Source organism: Vitis riparia, chromosome 3, assembly GCF_004353265.1.
Source record: "Vitis riparia cultivar Riparia Gloire de Montpellier isolate 1030 chromosome 3, EGFV_Vit.rip_1.0, whole genome shotgun sequence".
NCBI classification, from domain to species: Eukaryota; Viridiplantae; Streptophyta; class Magnoliopsida; order Vitales; family Vitaceae; genus Vitis; species Vitis riparia.
The window spans coordinates 1,912,866-1,930,275 of NC_048433.1; the positions used below are offsets into that span (position 1 = coordinate 1,912,866).

The 17,410-nt window shown below is 35.6% G+C and overlaps 2 protein-coding genes and 3 pseudogenes across 2 annotated transcripts; all 5 read right to left on the reverse strand.

Moving 5' to 3' along the window:
* Nucleotides 1–84: 84 nt before the first annotated feature.
* LOC117911849 lies at nt 85–1,073 on the reverse strand (annotated as a pseudogene).
* A 590-nt stretch (nt 1,074–1,663) lies between these two features.
* LOC117911685 lies at nt 1,664–3,373 on the reverse strand (annotated as a pseudogene).
* A 1,455-nt stretch (nt 3,374–4,828) lies between these two features.
* LOC117911577 lies at nt 4,829–6,200 on the reverse strand (annotated as a pseudogene).
* Nucleotides 6,201–6,633: 433 nt separating this feature from the next.
* Nucleotides 6,634–8,301, reverse strand: LOC117911499 (F-box protein SKIP23-like). The gene has a single exon (XM_034825900.1). It carries the CDS (start codon nt 8,199–8,201, stop codon nt 7,029–7,031), a length of 1,173 nt encoding a protein of 390 aa, XP_034681791.1. The 5' UTR covers nt 8,202–8,301; the 3' UTR covers nt 6,634–7,028.
* A 4,081-nt stretch (nt 8,302–12,382) lies between these two features.
* Nucleotides 12,383–13,753, reverse strand: LOC117909083 (24-methylenesterol C-methyltransferase 2-like). The gene has a single exon (XM_034822987.1). It carries the CDS (start codon nt 13,731–13,733, stop codon nt 12,663–12,665), a length of 1,071 nt encoding a protein of 356 aa, XP_034678878.1. The 5' UTR covers nt 13,734–13,753; the 3' UTR covers nt 12,383–12,662.
* Nucleotides 13,754–17,410: the final 3,657 nt, after the last annotated feature.

Genomic DNA, 17,410 nt, shown 5'->3' on the forward strand with positions numbered 1-17,410 from the left:
CTAAAAGTTTTTAAGTTTTAAGTTGTTAGGTAATGGATCAATAATATATATCAAACTTTTATAGGCCAAACCCAAGACCAGGCCTCAGGAATGCCACAGCAGTAAGTGACTCCACACTGGTATTTCAAGCTCAGAGGCCAGCAGCTGCGCTCTGTACTATACCAAGTTGTGTTCCCACTTCAAGTACCTAGTAATGAAGGCCAAATTGCAGGGCCAATGGAGGGTTAAAGATTAAGGCTTCCCTTAACCCTTTTCTCCCGGTTAGCCTGATGGAAAGGGCCTCTCTCAGTTTCTTCAAACCCCATGCGATGATTTTGAAGGGGGGGAGTGTATCATACTGGAGCTGAAGCTTTTGCTTCAACCATCTTTCATATTACAACCCTCACAAAATCTCTGAAAAGAACAAGGAAAGGGAAATTTCATTCTCAAGTTACTTTCAATATCCCTTGTTTTTTTCCCAGATTTCAATGAAACCTAAGCCTCTCAACTCAAATAAAAAACCAAATGAAGCACACACAACTCCTTTAAATGACTGACCCCTTAAATTTCTATGGCTACACTGGGGCATCTTTGATGCGTTTTCTTATGACTTGAACTCCCTGGTATTTCAAGATCTCTCCAACAAGCTCACCTTTACCAGAACCCACGTATATTCCATAGATTTCACTCTCTGACAAACAAGAATGTAGGAACTTCAGCGACATTCATGTCCCTCAAGAACTGCATGCAGTTATCATTCTCATCGCCGTTCATCCTTGCAAAAATAATTGTCTGCCATCTGCCTTGACAGCTTCAGCACAGTTGGACATACCTTCACACAAGGACCACAATGTTTCAAGCCCACATCAAGCACTATGAGCTTATGGTCGACATCATGGTCTCCTATTAGCTTCTTGACGTCTTCTCTGCAGTGCAGATGTGCCACAGAAGAATGGTTATCTCTATAATATGATACGTCTCGCTTGAGTTCATTAGGGCCGATTCCTTCCTCATGGATCTTTTCCATGCTCTTATATAAGCTAAAATGTGGAACTTTCTCAATTCTTTGTCTTGCAAAGTTCTCTAGTCTTGTCTGATTCATCCCCAGTTACTAGGAGGAACTGGAGTCGTTACTGGACATCGTTGCAAGTTTCGATTAAGCTCCAGAACAACAGAAGTGTGAAGTTGAGTGGGTGGAATGTACTTAAAAGTAGAGAGTAGAAGGCAGTAAAGGGACAAGGACAAAATGGATTTGAATGGGCAGGAGGGAATGAAAAATCACATCCACTTGTTGGGTTTGTGGTTCATGTTATCCACAATACACTTCTCCTCCACCGAACTTCTGATAACTTCCTGTTATCCACACATCAGATTTTCTAGGCGGACCCTTGTTGTCATTTTCTTTCCTTTTCTTTCAGGGGTCACTAGCACTATATCTTATACCTTTGGATAGTGCTATGCGTTGATCTACCGTTAGGTTTCAGTTCAAGTGATTAAGAAAGATAGTGAAGTGTGTGATAAAGATAAGGACCCAAATATGAGTTCAGCTCACTTCCTCTAACGTAGTCCTCAAGTTCTAAGATTTGCTCAGAATATTCACAGGAGAAATCCAAAGAAACATCGTCAAATGGTGAATCTCATTCACTTTTCTACAAACAAAGCACAAAATTTGAATACAGAATATAAGATCAAAGCTAAGTTGAATACCTGTAACAACAAACAAAGATGTCGTATAGCCTTATGGTTTGTGCTGATACAAGCAATTGGATCATATCATATACACATAAAAAACCCCAGTATCTTAATAGCTAGCTTAGGAGAGTTTCTTGATAAACAGGGTCTATCAAACAGGAGCAATATCAAATTTCTCTATCACTGTCAAACAGACACAATGGGCAAACACTGTAAACAAAATTCAAAGCATCAGTATTCAAGAGAGTACATTTCTCCAGCAAAGGAGCATCATATACCTCCAATATTATCAGTGTAAACCCAAGCCGGTGGAGGCCAAATCACCTTGGAATAATCAGGAAAACTCAATAAAGGCCCCATATTACCATTCTCTAAATTGAATATATCTATTGCTGTAAATGCATCATCTCCTTGCCCATTTGGGCAGAAGAAGGTATTTGTATAGTAAATACAGTTCCCTTCACACCCACAAAATTCAGAAGCCACAGCCGAGAATGTACTTTTCTCACCCAAAAACAGGATTCGATTGCCCAAGCTTTCAACCTCAACCCACATATGCCCAATTTGATCTAGCTTGAAAACCTTAAACCGAACTGCTCTCTTCATTCGGCGATGAATCCCCTGACCAAAAGTATGTATCGACCATCAACAATTCGCCATTGGACTCAACCAAGCTCTTCTTGTCGCCACCAAACACTGAATCAGCGATCAAACTTAGAACTGGAGGTGATCCAATAGCCACAACTACAGTCCTTCCAGTGTTATCAATGGCATAGAATTCCCCATTAAAGAATATCAAATCATCACAAGGAGATGGCGTATCATTAATTAATATCAACCTTTTGTTTCCAGGCCTGAACATGGCCAACTTTCCAGACACATGAATTGTAAGCATTACAAAATCTTCGCCATTGCCGGTGCTAGAAAAAGCCACCTTCCCCTTGTGCAAGCTCCCCTCATCAGCCTCTCCGGATGGGCGATGATTCATGTACTGAAGGACATACTCTTGCCCTAATTCAGAGACCCGAAACCTGGAAAAGTCAAAAGTTTTTGGGAAATTTGGTGGAAGATGTTTGAATTGAAATGTGGAGAGTGGGTTCACCAGGTGTGCCATATCAGGGACATCTTCTTCAACCTTGATCAGCCAGGAACTGATGGTGGGTTGGCAGTGAGATTCAGGTAATCCAAGACACAGAATTGTGCGCCTAGAAAGATATAAACCCCAGGAGGTTCCATTGGTGGGAAGGATCGGGAAACGGGAAGGGAGTGGATGGAGTCTGGAGGGGACACAAGCACGCCAGGAGGAGCAGACTGATCGGAGACAGAGGAGATCGAAATGGGAATTCAGGCGCTGGGCAATTAGGAGAAGGAGGTCTTTGGGGAGTTGAGACCATCTTGCCATGGATGAGTTGAGTTGAAGCTTTCTTGATTGAGTTTTTGCCTGCATACTGCCTCAAGTCTACCGATGGGGATCAATTCAAAGACTATTGCTCTTGTAAAAGGAACATTCTGTGAATTAGTATTTCAAGTCAGCATATTGGGTTCGATTCAGGAAGACAAAGGATCATTCCACTTCCACAAGGAAGCGTTTCAGAGTTTTTCATTTAAGACTCCACGTGGAAACAAAATCTATGCATATATTTCATTTTATGTTTAGAACCCGGAAAGGGATTGCAGAAACTCTACGATTTCGTAAAGGCTGTTCTCTTGAGACTGGCCTAGGATAGTGTCACTTTGAATTAGTACCAAAATTTTAGGCTTGAATTAAAGGGTCAATGCATCTCTATCCATGTCACCATCTTAGCACCAACCGCTTGTCAGGTTTTTCAAATCAAGATGCATTTGTGAATCTAATATACTTTTGTCATATCTTATGATGTAGGTGGTGGAGGTTTATGATCCTCCTATATTGGTCTAATTTTCTACTAGGGAAATTTTTTGAATTTTTTATGTAGGTTTGATTAGTTTGTTTCTGCTACCTAAAGAGTGATTTTAAAAAATAAAATGCAATTCACATGATTGAGCCTCATCAACCATTTTGATTTTCAGACTTGTATATTGGGTGGAACCATCTAAAAAAATGTTTTCTTGATGCTTGTTTATAAATGGGATAACCGATTAAAATGGATGAAATCTTCCCCACTTTGAAAAACTAACCATTCACCTTTTTTCAACCTTAAAAATAACCATTTTTGACAAAACTATCCTCATCTTTTTATTGCAGAAGTAACCATTTATTTTAAAACACAAATATAAATAATGAAAATATTAAAGGATATTTATGTTAAAAATTGATTATTCTTCAAGTTCAAAAATGGGGAATGTCAGTTTTACAAATTTGGGATATTTTAATCAATTAATCCTTTATAAAATGCATTTGAACTTTAAACTCACACAACATACATATAAGAAAAGGCACTAAACACAATGTGACCCATATAATAGCATATATAAAACAAATGGGTATGAATATGGTTTATTCTCCATTTGTTTATTTGTGATCCATATCTATGAATTTTTGTATTTTCACACATATTCATGTTTGTTTGTGTTTGAAATGGAGCAATTTTGGGTATAAATGAGCACTTCATTTCAAATCGTAAATGTGAATTTTTGATAAGTTACAAAACCATATGTATTATTTTTATTTTTTTATAAAATTAAGAATATTTATGTATTATATTTTTATTCAAAATGGATTCGGATTAGAGATATAAATGCCAAAAATGCATATAGAGATGCCATTTGGTTTAGGTGGTAAGGTCCCAAGACTACTATTGTGAATTTAAGTCCTAATGTTTGAATGCCTTTCACCTATTCCCCCACCAAGAAAAGAGCATAAAAACACAACATTAAAGTAATCTTAATGAAACAAGAACAACACTACTCTGGGAAGCAAGGCTATGATGTGAGCTCTAAGTCCTAGAAAGGATCTTTTGCATTGATAAACTACCAATTGACCTAAGAGGCACCCATTTGTCTCATGGGCAACCTTTTTGGGCTGAACAAATTGAGAAAATTAAATAAGCTCCCAATTGTTCCAGATGCTTTTGAGAAAGTGACATTAGCAATCCATTGATCTAAAAGCTCTAACCGTTAGCCACCTGTCTCTTGGACAACCTCTTTGAATTAAGACTTATACCACCCATAAGGCAACTCTACTACTATGTTAGGTATTAGTTGATCTAAAAGTTTAAGTTTTAAGTTGTTAGGTAATGGATTAATAATATATATCAAGCTTATCTGGGCCAAACCCAAGCATGACCACCAAGACCAGGTCCCACGTATGACACAGCAGTAGGTGACTCCACAGAGGTATTTCAGGCTCAGCTGCCTGCAGCATTGCTCCGTACTATTCCAAGTTGTGTTCCCACTTCAAGTTCCTAGTAATGAAGGCCAAATTGCAGGGCCAATGGTGGGTTAAAGATTAAGGCTTCTCTCTCGGTTGGCCTGATGGAAAGGACCTCTCTCAGTTTCTTCAAACACCAAGCCATGATTTTGAAGGGATAGAGCGTAACAGACTGGAGCTGAACCTTTTGTTCGAACCATCTTTCATATTACAACTCCTTACAGAATCTCCGAAAAGAACAAGGGAAATTTCATTCTCAAGTTACTTTCAATATCCCCTGTTTTTTTCCCAGATTTCAATGAAACCTAAGCCTCTATCTCAAATCACAACAACCAAATGAAGCACACACAACTCCTTTAAATGACTGACCCCTTAAATTTCTATGGCTACACTGGGCATCTTTGATCTGTCTTCATGTGACTTGAACTCCTTGGTATTTCAGGATCTCTACAATAAGCTCACCTTCACCAGAACCCACGTATCTTCCACACATTTCACCATCTCTGATAAACAAGAATGTAGGAACTTCAACCACATTCAAGTCCCTCAAAAACTGCATGCAGCTATTGTTCTCATCGCCATTCATCCTTGCAAAAACAACTGCGTCTGCTATCTGCCTTGACAGCTTCAACACAGTTGGATGTACCACAAGGACCACAATGTTTCAAGCCCACATCAAGCACTACAAGCATATGGTCGACCTTATGATCTCCTATCAACTTCTCCACGTCTTCTCTGCAGTGCCGCTGTGCCACAGTAGAATAATTGTTGCCATAGTATAATATATCTCCCACAAGTTCATCAGGGCCAATTCCTTCCTCATGGATCTTTTCCATGCTCTTATCAAAGCTAAAATGTGGAACTTTCTCAATATCTTCTCTCTTGCAAAGCTCTCTAGTCTTGTCTGATACATCCCCCATTACTAGGAGGAACTGGACATCGTTGCAAGTTCGACTAAGCTACACCATGAAAGGGTAGATCTTGCTACTGTGATAGCTATGGCACGCAGCATACTCCACAACTTCAAGGGAATGTACCTTGATCAGAATTTTGCTGCTGAAGTTTTCAACTTAGAACTGATACAGAGAATGGAGGAATAAGGGGAGGATGATGGATCTTTGTTGAGAAAGACTGAAAGTGATGAAGGAGGTTCAAAGAATAGGTTAGCAGTTGTTGCCATGGAAGAGTGGGGAATGTATTTGTTTGGAGGCAAGGCTCCAGAACAACAGAAGTGTGAGTTGAGTGGGTGGAATGTAGTTGAAGTTGAGAGTATAAAGCAATCAAGGGACAAGGGCAAAATGGATTTGAATGGGCAGGAGGGGATGAAAAATCACATCCACTTATTGGGTTTGTGATTCATGTTATCCACATTACACTTTCTCCTCCCACCAAACTTCTGATGACTTCATGTTATCCACACATCAGATTTTATAGGCAGACCCTTGTTATCATTTTCTTTCCTTTTCCTTTGGGGGCACTAGCACTATATCTTATTGGATCGTGCTATGTGTTGATCTAACGTTAGGTTTCACTTCAAGTGATTAAGAAAGATAGTAAAGTGTGTGATAAGATAAATACCCAAATATGAGTTCAGCTCACTTCCTCTAACATAGTCCTCAAGTTCTAAGATTTGCTCAGAATATTCACAGGAGAAATACAAAGAAACTTCGTCAAAAGGTGAATCTCATTCATTTTTCTACAAACAAAGCGCAAAATTTGAATACTGAATATGAGATCAAAGGTAAGTTCAATACATGTAATAACAAACAAGAATGCTGTATAACCTCATGGTTTGTGTTGATACAAGCAATTGGATCATATCATATAGGCATAAAAAATCCTAGTATCTTAATAGCTAGCTTAGGAGTGTTTCTAGATAAACAGGGTGTATCAAACAGGAGCAATATCGAATTTCTATATCAGTGTCAAACAGACACAATGGGCAAACACTGTAAACAAAATTCAATGTTTCGTATTCAAGAGAGTACATTTCCCAGGCAAAGGAGCATCATATATCTCCGATATTATCGATATAAACCCAAGCTGGCGGTGGCCAAATCACCTTGGAATAATTGGGAAAACTCGATAAAGGCCCCAAATTACCATTCTCTAAGTTGAATATACCTATTCCTGTATATGCATCATCTTCTTGGTCATTTGGGAAGAAGAAGCTGTTTGTATAATAAATACAGTTCCCATCACACCCACAAAATTCAGAAGCCACAGCTGAGAATGTACTTTTCTCACCCAAAAACAGGATTCGATCACCCAAGTTTTCAACCTCAACCCACATATGCCCAATTTGATTTAGCTTGAAAACCTTAAACCGGACTGCTCTATTCATTATGCCATGAATCCCTTGATCAAAGTATGTGTTGACCATCAACAATTCGCCATTGGACTCAACCAAGCTCTTCTTGTTGCCACCAATCACTGAGTCAGCGATCAAACTTAGAACTGGAGGTGATCCAATGGCCACAACTACAGTCCTTCCAGTGTTATCAATGGCATAGAATTCTCCATTAAAGAATATCAAATCATCACAAGATGGCATATCATCAATTGTTTTCAACCTTTTGTTTCCATGCCTAAACATGGCCAATTTTCCAGACACATGAATTGTAAGCATTACAAAATCTTCACCATTGCTGGTGCTATAGAAAGCAACCTTACCCTTGTGCAAGCTCCCCTCATCAGCCTCTCCAGATGGGCGATGATTCATGTACTGAAGGACATACTCTTGCCCTAATTCAGAGACCCGAAACCTGGAAAAGTCAAAAGTTTTTGGGAAATTTGGTGGAAGATGTTTGAATTGAAATGTGGAGAGTGGGTTCACCAGGTGTGCCATATCAGGGACATCTTCTTCAACTTTGATCAGCCAGGAGCCGATGGTGGGTTGGCAGTGAGATTCAGGTAATCCAAGACACAGAATTGTGCGCCTAGAAAGATATAAACCCCAGGAGGTTCCATTGGTGGGAAGGATTGGGAAACGGGAAGGGAGTGGATGGGGTCTGGAGGGGACACAAGCATGCCAGGAGGAGCAGACTGATCGGAGACAGAGGAGATCGAAATGGGTATTCAGGCGCTGGGCAACTAGGAGAAGGAGGTCTTTGGGGAGTTGAGACCATCTTGCCATGGATGAGTTGAGTTGAAGCTTTCTTGATTGAGTTTGTGCCTGCATACTCCCTCAAATCTACTGATCGGGATTGATTCAAAGACTATTGCTCTTGAAAAAAGGAATATTCTGTGAAGTGCTTCAAGTTTTGTACTTTGCCCAAGTGAAGACAAAGGATCATTTCACAAGTCTTTCAAAGCTTTTCTTTGAAGTCTCCACACGGAGACAAAATCTATGCATATATTCCATTTTATATTTAGAACTTGGAAAGGGGTTGCAGAAACTCTACTCTTTCTTAAAGGCTGTTCTCTTGAGACGGGCCTTGCCTCACTAGGATAGTGTCGCTTTGAACTACTACCAAAAGTTTAAGCTTTAATTAAGGGGTCAATGCATCTATCCATGTCAGCACCAACCCAATATCTTGTCAGCTTATGCTTATTCAAATCAAGACGCGTTTATCAGTCTCATATACTTTTGCCATACCTTATGATGTAGATGGAGGGATTATGATCTTCCTATATTGGTCCAATTTTCTTCTAGGGAAAATTTTTGAATTTTTTTATGAAGGTTTGATTAGTTTGTTTCTCCTCTCTAAAGAATGATTCTAAAAAATAATATGCAATTCACCTAATTGAGCTCATCAACCATTTTGATTCTTAGACTAGTATATTAGGTGGAACCTAGGATCCTTCAATTTTATTTTTTTATAGAACCAAATCCTTCAATTTTACCCACCGTACTTGTACATGGTTCTGAGTATAAGATCCTTGTCAAATACTTTTGATTTTTTCATTGATATCCTTTTATTCTTTCAATTTTCTTAGTAATAATTACACTAGAGAAGACAAAAAAGTTAGTTACAAGTGAATTTTTATAAGAATTTAAAGATAAGATGGGAAAAAAAGGATTAGAGGGAAAAGATATGATCTTTTAAAAAGGATATCTTCACTTCCACATTATTTTTAATTGATTTTTCCTTCATTATGTCGTATCACAACATCCATACTCATTTTTTAGATCCTTTTTAGCCAAGCACCCCTATCCTAAAATTTGAGGTGTAAAAGGGATTAGACACTTAGACACATACCCACATCCAACACTCATACCAGAACCCCTGCAACATAAGGTGGAACAAAACCAGCCACAATATCGTCTCAACCCCATAACGTGTCATATCAATCAAAATCAAATTAAATTCACTAACCTTAAAGATCAAATCTCACCAGAATTGATGAATTATTTTATCGTGCACAAATATTTCTTGATCATTTAGGAAATGGGGTTCCTTCAAATGATGCAGAAACCCCCTAATCCTTAATTGGAGATGAACTTAGAGGCATGACATGGAGGAGATTCAAAACCAGTATCATTAGCAGTAGTGGTTGCCTTTTAGGTGCGGGGTGGGCTGTAATCTGTACGGAAAATTTTGTAAAGGAAACAAATAGGAACATGCTAGACAGTAAAACAATGGAATGGACTTTTTCTTGATCAGATGGATAGTAATGGGAGACAGCCAAAACAACCAAGTCATATGCTTATGGCAAGGCATATGTCCCCCAGTTTCTTATTCAAAGTTAAACATCTTATTGGTATTGGAAGTAAAGAAACAGATATCTGTGCTGGTCAATTATTCTCCAGTCACTTTTTGTTGAATCTGGCTTTTGTTTATTCAAAAGGGAATGAGAAAAGAATTCGATTTAGCCAGCCAATGTCTGTAATTACCAGCTTGCATTAGTTTCCAGCTTAAAATAATAGCAGCTTTACATGGCTCTAAAGTTAGATAGTACAAGTCACATGACAACAGTTCTATATACAAAGTAGGAAGGGACTTGGATTGACATCTCGTTTTAGTGAAGGAAATGTCTTCTGGTGCTGTATCTTAAGTAAAAAGGGTTTTAAAATCCATGCCCAAATGGATCCCCCCTAGTGCTCCATCTGATCACTGACAAGAGAGAGCAACTGGATGAGAAAAAGAACTTACAGATCCTTTAATTGGTTGGAGTCAGAGCAAACTGTTCTAAGATTCTAAGTTTTGTTGTTTTACTTTCTTTCCTTATTACTTCTACCTGTGAGACAAAGCATAAAAAGGTTTTACATCAATACATCCCTATTTTATGTAAAGTACTGTGAACTTCTGTTTACCTTAATGCCCTGTTTTCTTGGTGCTTGTTTATAAAATGTTATTACTGCCGAACAAAAAGATAATGTACAGTACTTTGACAGTATACATATAAAAAAAAAGGTACTAAACACAACTTGACCCACATAGTATATATAAAACAAACGGGCACTAAACACAACATAGCAGATTTTTAGTTGGTATCAAATTTTAAAGTGTCTGTCACGCAGCATAATTGGGACAATCAAACAATAGATTGCAAGTGCGTCAAGCAACAATCAATACATATAATATATGGAAAAATGATGAGTACATTTGGTTGATTAAAAATTCTCAAGTATTATTTTGAGTTAAGATGGGTCATAAGACTCATAACCCACTACCATTACACTGCTACCATTGCAACTTCAGCTGCAATTGCAACTATCCATATGAGCCAGACCACATCAGCAGCCCACAGAGAAAACTGCTTGCTTCTACAACGTTACATGTTATCATCAGATTTAAAGGTATTTTTACTGCCTAAGAAGGAAGATTTATGGACCACACATTTTAGATATATCTCCATTCATTAACCTGACCTTTCTTGGACCACTGAATCAATTTCACCAATAGAACTCTGTCTTGTCAGAATTATGAAGAAAATGGTGAAGTGTCTTCCACAATGAGTAAAAAAAAACAGAGTAAAGATCTCACTTTTATCCCAGAAAATAAAAACAGAAACAGGAAAGTTAGGGCCCCATGTGACTAATCTATAAGGCTATGCTCTCAAGTTTTAATGGATGTCATCATATGATGTACCTCTCCATTGAACTTTAGCATGGAGATCTGCAAAGAATATAATAACCCTTGAACAAAAGCATCCACGCTATAAAAATTATATCACATATTACTGTATGGTATAATCTAAGGAAAGCTACAATATAGTCTAATCTAAGAGAAGCTACAATGTACAGGCTAAAACCTATCTTGGCACATCAAAGAATAGGCATAGAACATAAACCAAAAATTTGCATTATTAAGTCATTTTTTTTGTAGGCAAAAGGATACAATGTATGGGAGGTATACAAATCGCACCAGGCCAAAAAAGAACCAACAACAACTACCTCTTTTTTGATAGCCAACCATCAACAGCAACTACTTTTTTTGATAGATAAACCATCAACAACAACAACTATGGTTGCATCATGCTTAAACTATCTACAAAATCAAGTAAGCAGCAGTTGATTTCTGTCCCAAAACAGCTTAAGCAAAAAGACTTTAGAGTCTTTAACTGCCCACAAAGATCACTCAAAAGTCAGAACCTTCAACTATTCTTCTATTGCACACTGATTATTTACCTCCATTCCAAGAAAACTAATTATTTACCTCTACACTGGAAAAAAGTAGCATAACACACAAAGCACTGAAATTGCGTAATCACAAATAATGATAGGTTCATGATAAGTAGATGGATTCTCATTTGAAGTTGCATAATCACAAATAAAATGTCAAAAAAAACTTCTAGAGTTATTCTTTTTTTACTTTTTCTTTTTCTTTTAGTCCTTTTTAATGTTTTCCTTATGCCTCATGGCCATATGGCACAACTTCTCATTAAAGCTTCTAAGGTTTTTCAATGGTAATGAACCAAATGTTCTTCTTCGAGACCATATTCCCACTTCTTCTATCAAGGGTATTATTCAATTGTTGATTCTTTAGCATTTAACCAATACACCAAATCCACCTCTCCATGTCCTTGCTGGCTGCCTCAGACATCTAAGGCACACATGGGTCACAAGTGGCCCTCACATGGTTCCCATACAAGAGAGGTATCTCATACAGCTAGCTAAATCACTAGCTATGTCTTCTTAACATTTTCAATTTGATACCAAAACTGCAGTCTACACAGCTGCATGCAGAGTCATATGTACGACCTTTCCTCAGAGCAACCTTACAGGTTGAGCAACCAAACACAAACTTCCCAACCAAATCACAGACACATCAAAGATAAAGCATAAAACAGCTCCAGTTAATTAATTGAAGTACAATGTTGGCCTGCATTCTAATTCTGAGAATGTCCTCTCTCAAACATTCTCAAATCTAGCATTCCAATCACTTTACATTTTAAATGCAATTGAACATCAAAGTCTAAAACACAAAAGAAATTGACCAAATCAATTGAATTTATTAGATAGGTTAGAGGACAATTCCGAAGTACCTTTCTATAATTAGAGATGAACCCAACTACTTCAATGCCCAAAACCCTCCCTAACACACATACCTACCGCAATTACTAAACGAAAAATAAATCACAAGTAAAAACTTAAAACAATGATGACCAAAGCCAAATTGCAACAACAATGAACCAATGAAATAGAGGGAAAGCACATCGAAGAGCACCTCCGTGATGCCCAACTCGAATAGGCACACTATGATTCGGGTTTTCTACAGAGGATCATGTGCATAGGAGTGAAAATCCCAGTCTCTCCACCTCTAGTCAAATAATCAGCAGTCTTGAACAGCATCTCATGCACATCAACAACCCCTTTCGGAGCAATCCCCAACCAACCCAGCACTGTTACCAGTATATGGTTCCTCCAATACGCAATTCTCCCCATCTTCAACCTAGCCCACCACGGCCCTGCCGGAGGCTTCGCCAAATCCTTCTCTTTCACCACCTCAAACCCGACTTTTCGCGCAATTTCTACAATGTCTCTGTAACTCCTTAGTCCAGGCAATGCATCACCCCTCTCAATTCCCTGTATGATCTCCACATGCTCTGCATCATCTTCTCTGTACAATTCAGTAGTTACCCATTCATATGAGACATACATTGACCCAGGCTTCAAAACCCTAAAAATCTCGCTGTAAACCTCTTCGAGCTTCGGCGCGTGGCACGTCGCTTCGATCGAGTAGGCGCCGTCGAAAGAGTTATCCGGGAACGGCATTTCGAGAAAGTTACCGCATACCACCTCGCATTGCGATTCGAGACCAGCTTTCTTGTTGTGTAAGTGAGCGCGGTTCACCTGGTACTCATTGATCGTGATTCCAACTACATTAGCACCGGAGTGCCTCGCGATGGCTCGCATCGGCCCGCCGACGCCGCATCCTGCGTCGAGTACCCGATCTCCAGCTCGGATTCCGAGTAGATCTGCAGCCATCTCTTCGTGGACGCGCGTGGCATCTCGGTGCGACTTCCCGGCCACGGACGGCGAGAAGTGGAACGACTGGCCCCAGCCCCACTCATAAATGTCAGTGACGAGGTTGTAGAAAGTGTCGACGAACGCCGGAACTTTATCGGCGGTCTCGATCTCCTTAGGACGGCGGAAGAATGACCAGTATTGCTTGTAATTATCCCGGACTTTGTCTCCGGAGATGGAGCCGCCAGAGAGGTGTACGGCTCGTTTGCCTTTACGCTCGGCAGCGCCAAGGAGGAAGACGAACCAGTACACACCGCCGGCGACAAGAGAAGCTGTACAAAACAGAGCCAAAGAGTCCATAGTGAAGAGCGGGCAATGCGAGAGTGACAGCCAGGTTAGTTTTTATTTGGGTACTTTGGGATTGGTCCATTCAGATTTTGACACGTGACCAAAAGAACAAATTAATTTTTTTAAAGGAAAATGTGACTTATAAATTATAATAGTGAAAAAAACATTCCTTTTTAAGTCCAGAGTAATTTGGAATGGGGTTAAGAGTGTGTTCTACAACTAAGTGTTTCTATATTTTATCAAGACTTGATAATTTTTATGTTTCAAACTATAGAAAGACTAAAAACCTTTTTTTAGAATACTTCCAAAGATATTTAGTGATTTTAAAAAGTGTTTCTAAAACTTTTCAATTGTTAGAAATACTAAAAATATTTTTTAAAATTATTATCAAACATATTTTAAGAATATGTTTTACAGTGATTTTAGGAAGTATTTTTAATATTTAAAAATAAAAAATTTTAAATGCTAAAAACGATTTCAAGAATCACTAACAAACACATTGTAAAGTACGTTTATAAGTGATTCTAAAAAGTATTTAAAACATTTTTAACATTTGAATGATAAAAATTTTCAAGTATTAAAAATATTAAAAACGTTTTCTAAATTCACCATCAAACGGGCTCAAAAAATACATTTGATAGTGAATTTAAGAAGTATTTTTAATATTTTTAATACTTAAAATATAAAAATTTTAAGCGATAGAAATACTACAAACACTTCTAAAAATCATTATCTTAGAGCGTGTTTGTTTATAATTTTACGAAATATTTCTAATCTTTCTAATACTTGAAAATTTTTATCTTTCAAGTATTACAAAATATTAAAAAAAAATTCCTAAAATCATTACTAAATACATTCTAATTACCACCTAATATATATATATAAGTATATGCTCAATTTACACATCCACCTTAATATAATTTATATTAAGTCATTTGTATATTTCCGATATACTAAAAAATTTAAAATAACCTTCTCATTTTTTCTGTTCATTCTTCTTCTTCTTTTCTCATTTTTCCGTTTTTTAACAAATCATAAGACAAAATTTTCTTCTCCCAAACTTAGCCATCAACCGAAAACTATTTATAAATTGACACCGACATTTGTTTCTTCTATCTAAATATAATTTAGGGTTTATTATTTATATTATTTTTGACAAATTTTTATTGTAAAATTAGTCTTTTTATAAAATAAAAATAAAATAAAACATGTGGGACTAACTTATAAAAGATAGCATGCCTGGAATTAAATTAAAAGGTCACACCCGAGGTGGGGTTCAAAGGTATAATGTAGGATGCTCTTAAAAGTACAAAGATGCCCTTAACATTTTTCAATGACACAATATCATAAGCTTCAAAGATCATCGGATCTTGTAATTTTGAATAATCTTTTCTTTTCTAAACTTAGAAAAAAAAAATTGTAGTGTCTCACATCACTCAGGAAATGAATGAGAAAAAGTCATATATGGAGGGCCTTCACAACGCACTATCGATGTTTTTTTGAGGGTATAAACCCAATAAAAAGCAAAATCAAGACTAGCTAGTGGATGGCGTGTGCATTATTGTAACCATGAACCAAACAATATTGAGTAGAGAGTGTGGTTATAATAATAAAAAAAAAGGTCATGGTCATGCATATATCTTACTTCTAATTTTGTATTATTTATTATTCATTACTTTTTATTGTTTTGATGGATGTTTCTTAACATTAAAAAATGCAATTAAAATAAAATAAGTACCAATTGTCTGTCACGAAAAAATTAAAATTAAAATTTCCTAATTTTAAATTAAATCAAATCAAATTTTTGAAAGAATAATTCCTAAAAAAAGAACTCATAATTTGGGGTTCTTTATTATTCTAATGACTTCAATTAAATAGCTTAAAGCAGTTGTAATATTGATCGTGACAAAGGGAAAATGTTGGTATTTGGCTCATAAAAATTTCACTATTTGGTTACCTATATCATCTTATCCTAATGGAACTAAATTTGAAATTTAAATAAACATGTTAAGGATGGGTTTAAGAATTTTTTTAAAACTAAGACAATTTCATGATGAGTTTGGGTATTGCCCTGCCTTGCCTTGACTCTTGCTCTACCCCACCCTTATTATATAAAATTAATTTAATTTAATTTTTATTTTCTATTGTTAATATATATAAAATAAAATTTTACTTTTTGATAAAATAAATTTTAAAAAATATAATATTTTAATTATTTATAAAATATATTTATTTTAATATAATTAAAATATATAAATATTTTAAACCAGATAAGATGGAGTGGGTATAAGAAATTTGCATGTGATGTTTAAGTTTTTTAGTGGGTGGGAATGAGAATTATTTTTAATAAACTAGGTGGAGACAAGATTGGGACCCATTGCAACCCAACATATTGTCATCCCTAATCTAACCAAAAATAAAATAACATAAATTAACAAAAGCTATAATTTAACTGCATCATTGGATGAAGTGATTAACCCTATGTTTTATTGTGGAACAATATTAAAGAAAGAAAATAAAAAATAAAATAAAATAAATAAATTATTTTATATATTTTTAAAATTTTATTTCATTTCATTTATTTTTCTTAAAAATATATAAATATTTCACTAATTTTATATATATTTATTTCTTTTTCATATTTTAATCATAATTAAATATGAGAAAAAAAAAATTCTTTACTTAATAAATATAACAAAAATTTAAGATTATAATTTGAAGTGTTGGAATTAATTAATTATTGGATAATTAACATACTCATCAAACCCTAATTTAAGAATTTAAGGTGATGAATTATTATTTAAATTGACTTTTAAGCATAGCTTAACCCAACATGGTTGCATATATATATATATATATATATATATATATGTTGTATTATTATGAGCCAAAGTGATAGTGTGGGTCCATCTCCATTATTCAAGGGCCTTGTGCAGAGCTCCATTGTCGCTAAAAGTAGTGGTTTATTTACAAGATAAAGTCAAAAGTTCTTGGCCCTACGGATTTGGAAGAAAATTGAGGCTTGATGATCCTAAATGTGCGGCAAGAAAACATTTTTTAATTGAGAAAATATTTGAAAATTTTATTTTGGATATCTGGTAAAAAATTTATAAGATTTATACGTATAAATTCTTTTTAATCTTGTAAACGTGTTATAAATTAATGAAGATTTATTAAAATTAGAGCAGATAATATCTACACGTTTTAATATTTTAAAAATAAAAACTTAATATTTTTTATAATATATTATAATAATTATTTTTAAAATATTCTTGTAAAATCATCGAAAACATTACAAGCAAATTTGTTTTAAATGTTTCTTAATTTTGGCCAAATATCTAATTTTCTTTTCAAAAACATTTTTTTTTTTTATGTTAAACATGCTATTTACAAAATACTTTTAAATTATTCTAATCGATCAGGTAATGATTTTAAGAAATACTTTTAATTTTTTTAACATTTCAAAATTTACAATTTTCAAATATTAAAAATAAAAAATGTTTTCTAAAATTATTATCAAACATATTTTTTAATACATTTATGAATGATTTTTATTCGAAACACTTTTAATATACAAAATTTTTATTAATAATAATCCAATTAGAAAAAAATTATCAAAAATTCAATTTGCATTTGAATATAAACAAAACACCTAATTTTAGCAATGACATACATAAAAAGATATGATT

Excerpts from the sequence above, each read along its gene's own strand:
- LOC117911499 (XM_034825900.1), bottom strand. The coding sequence starts at position 8,201 with ATGCAGGCACAAACTCAATCAAGAAAGCTTCAACTCAACTCATCCATG.
- LOC117909083 (XM_034822987.1), bottom strand. The coding sequence starts at position 13,733 with ATGGACTCTTTGGCTCTGTTTTGTACAGCTTCTCTTGTCGCCGGCGGT.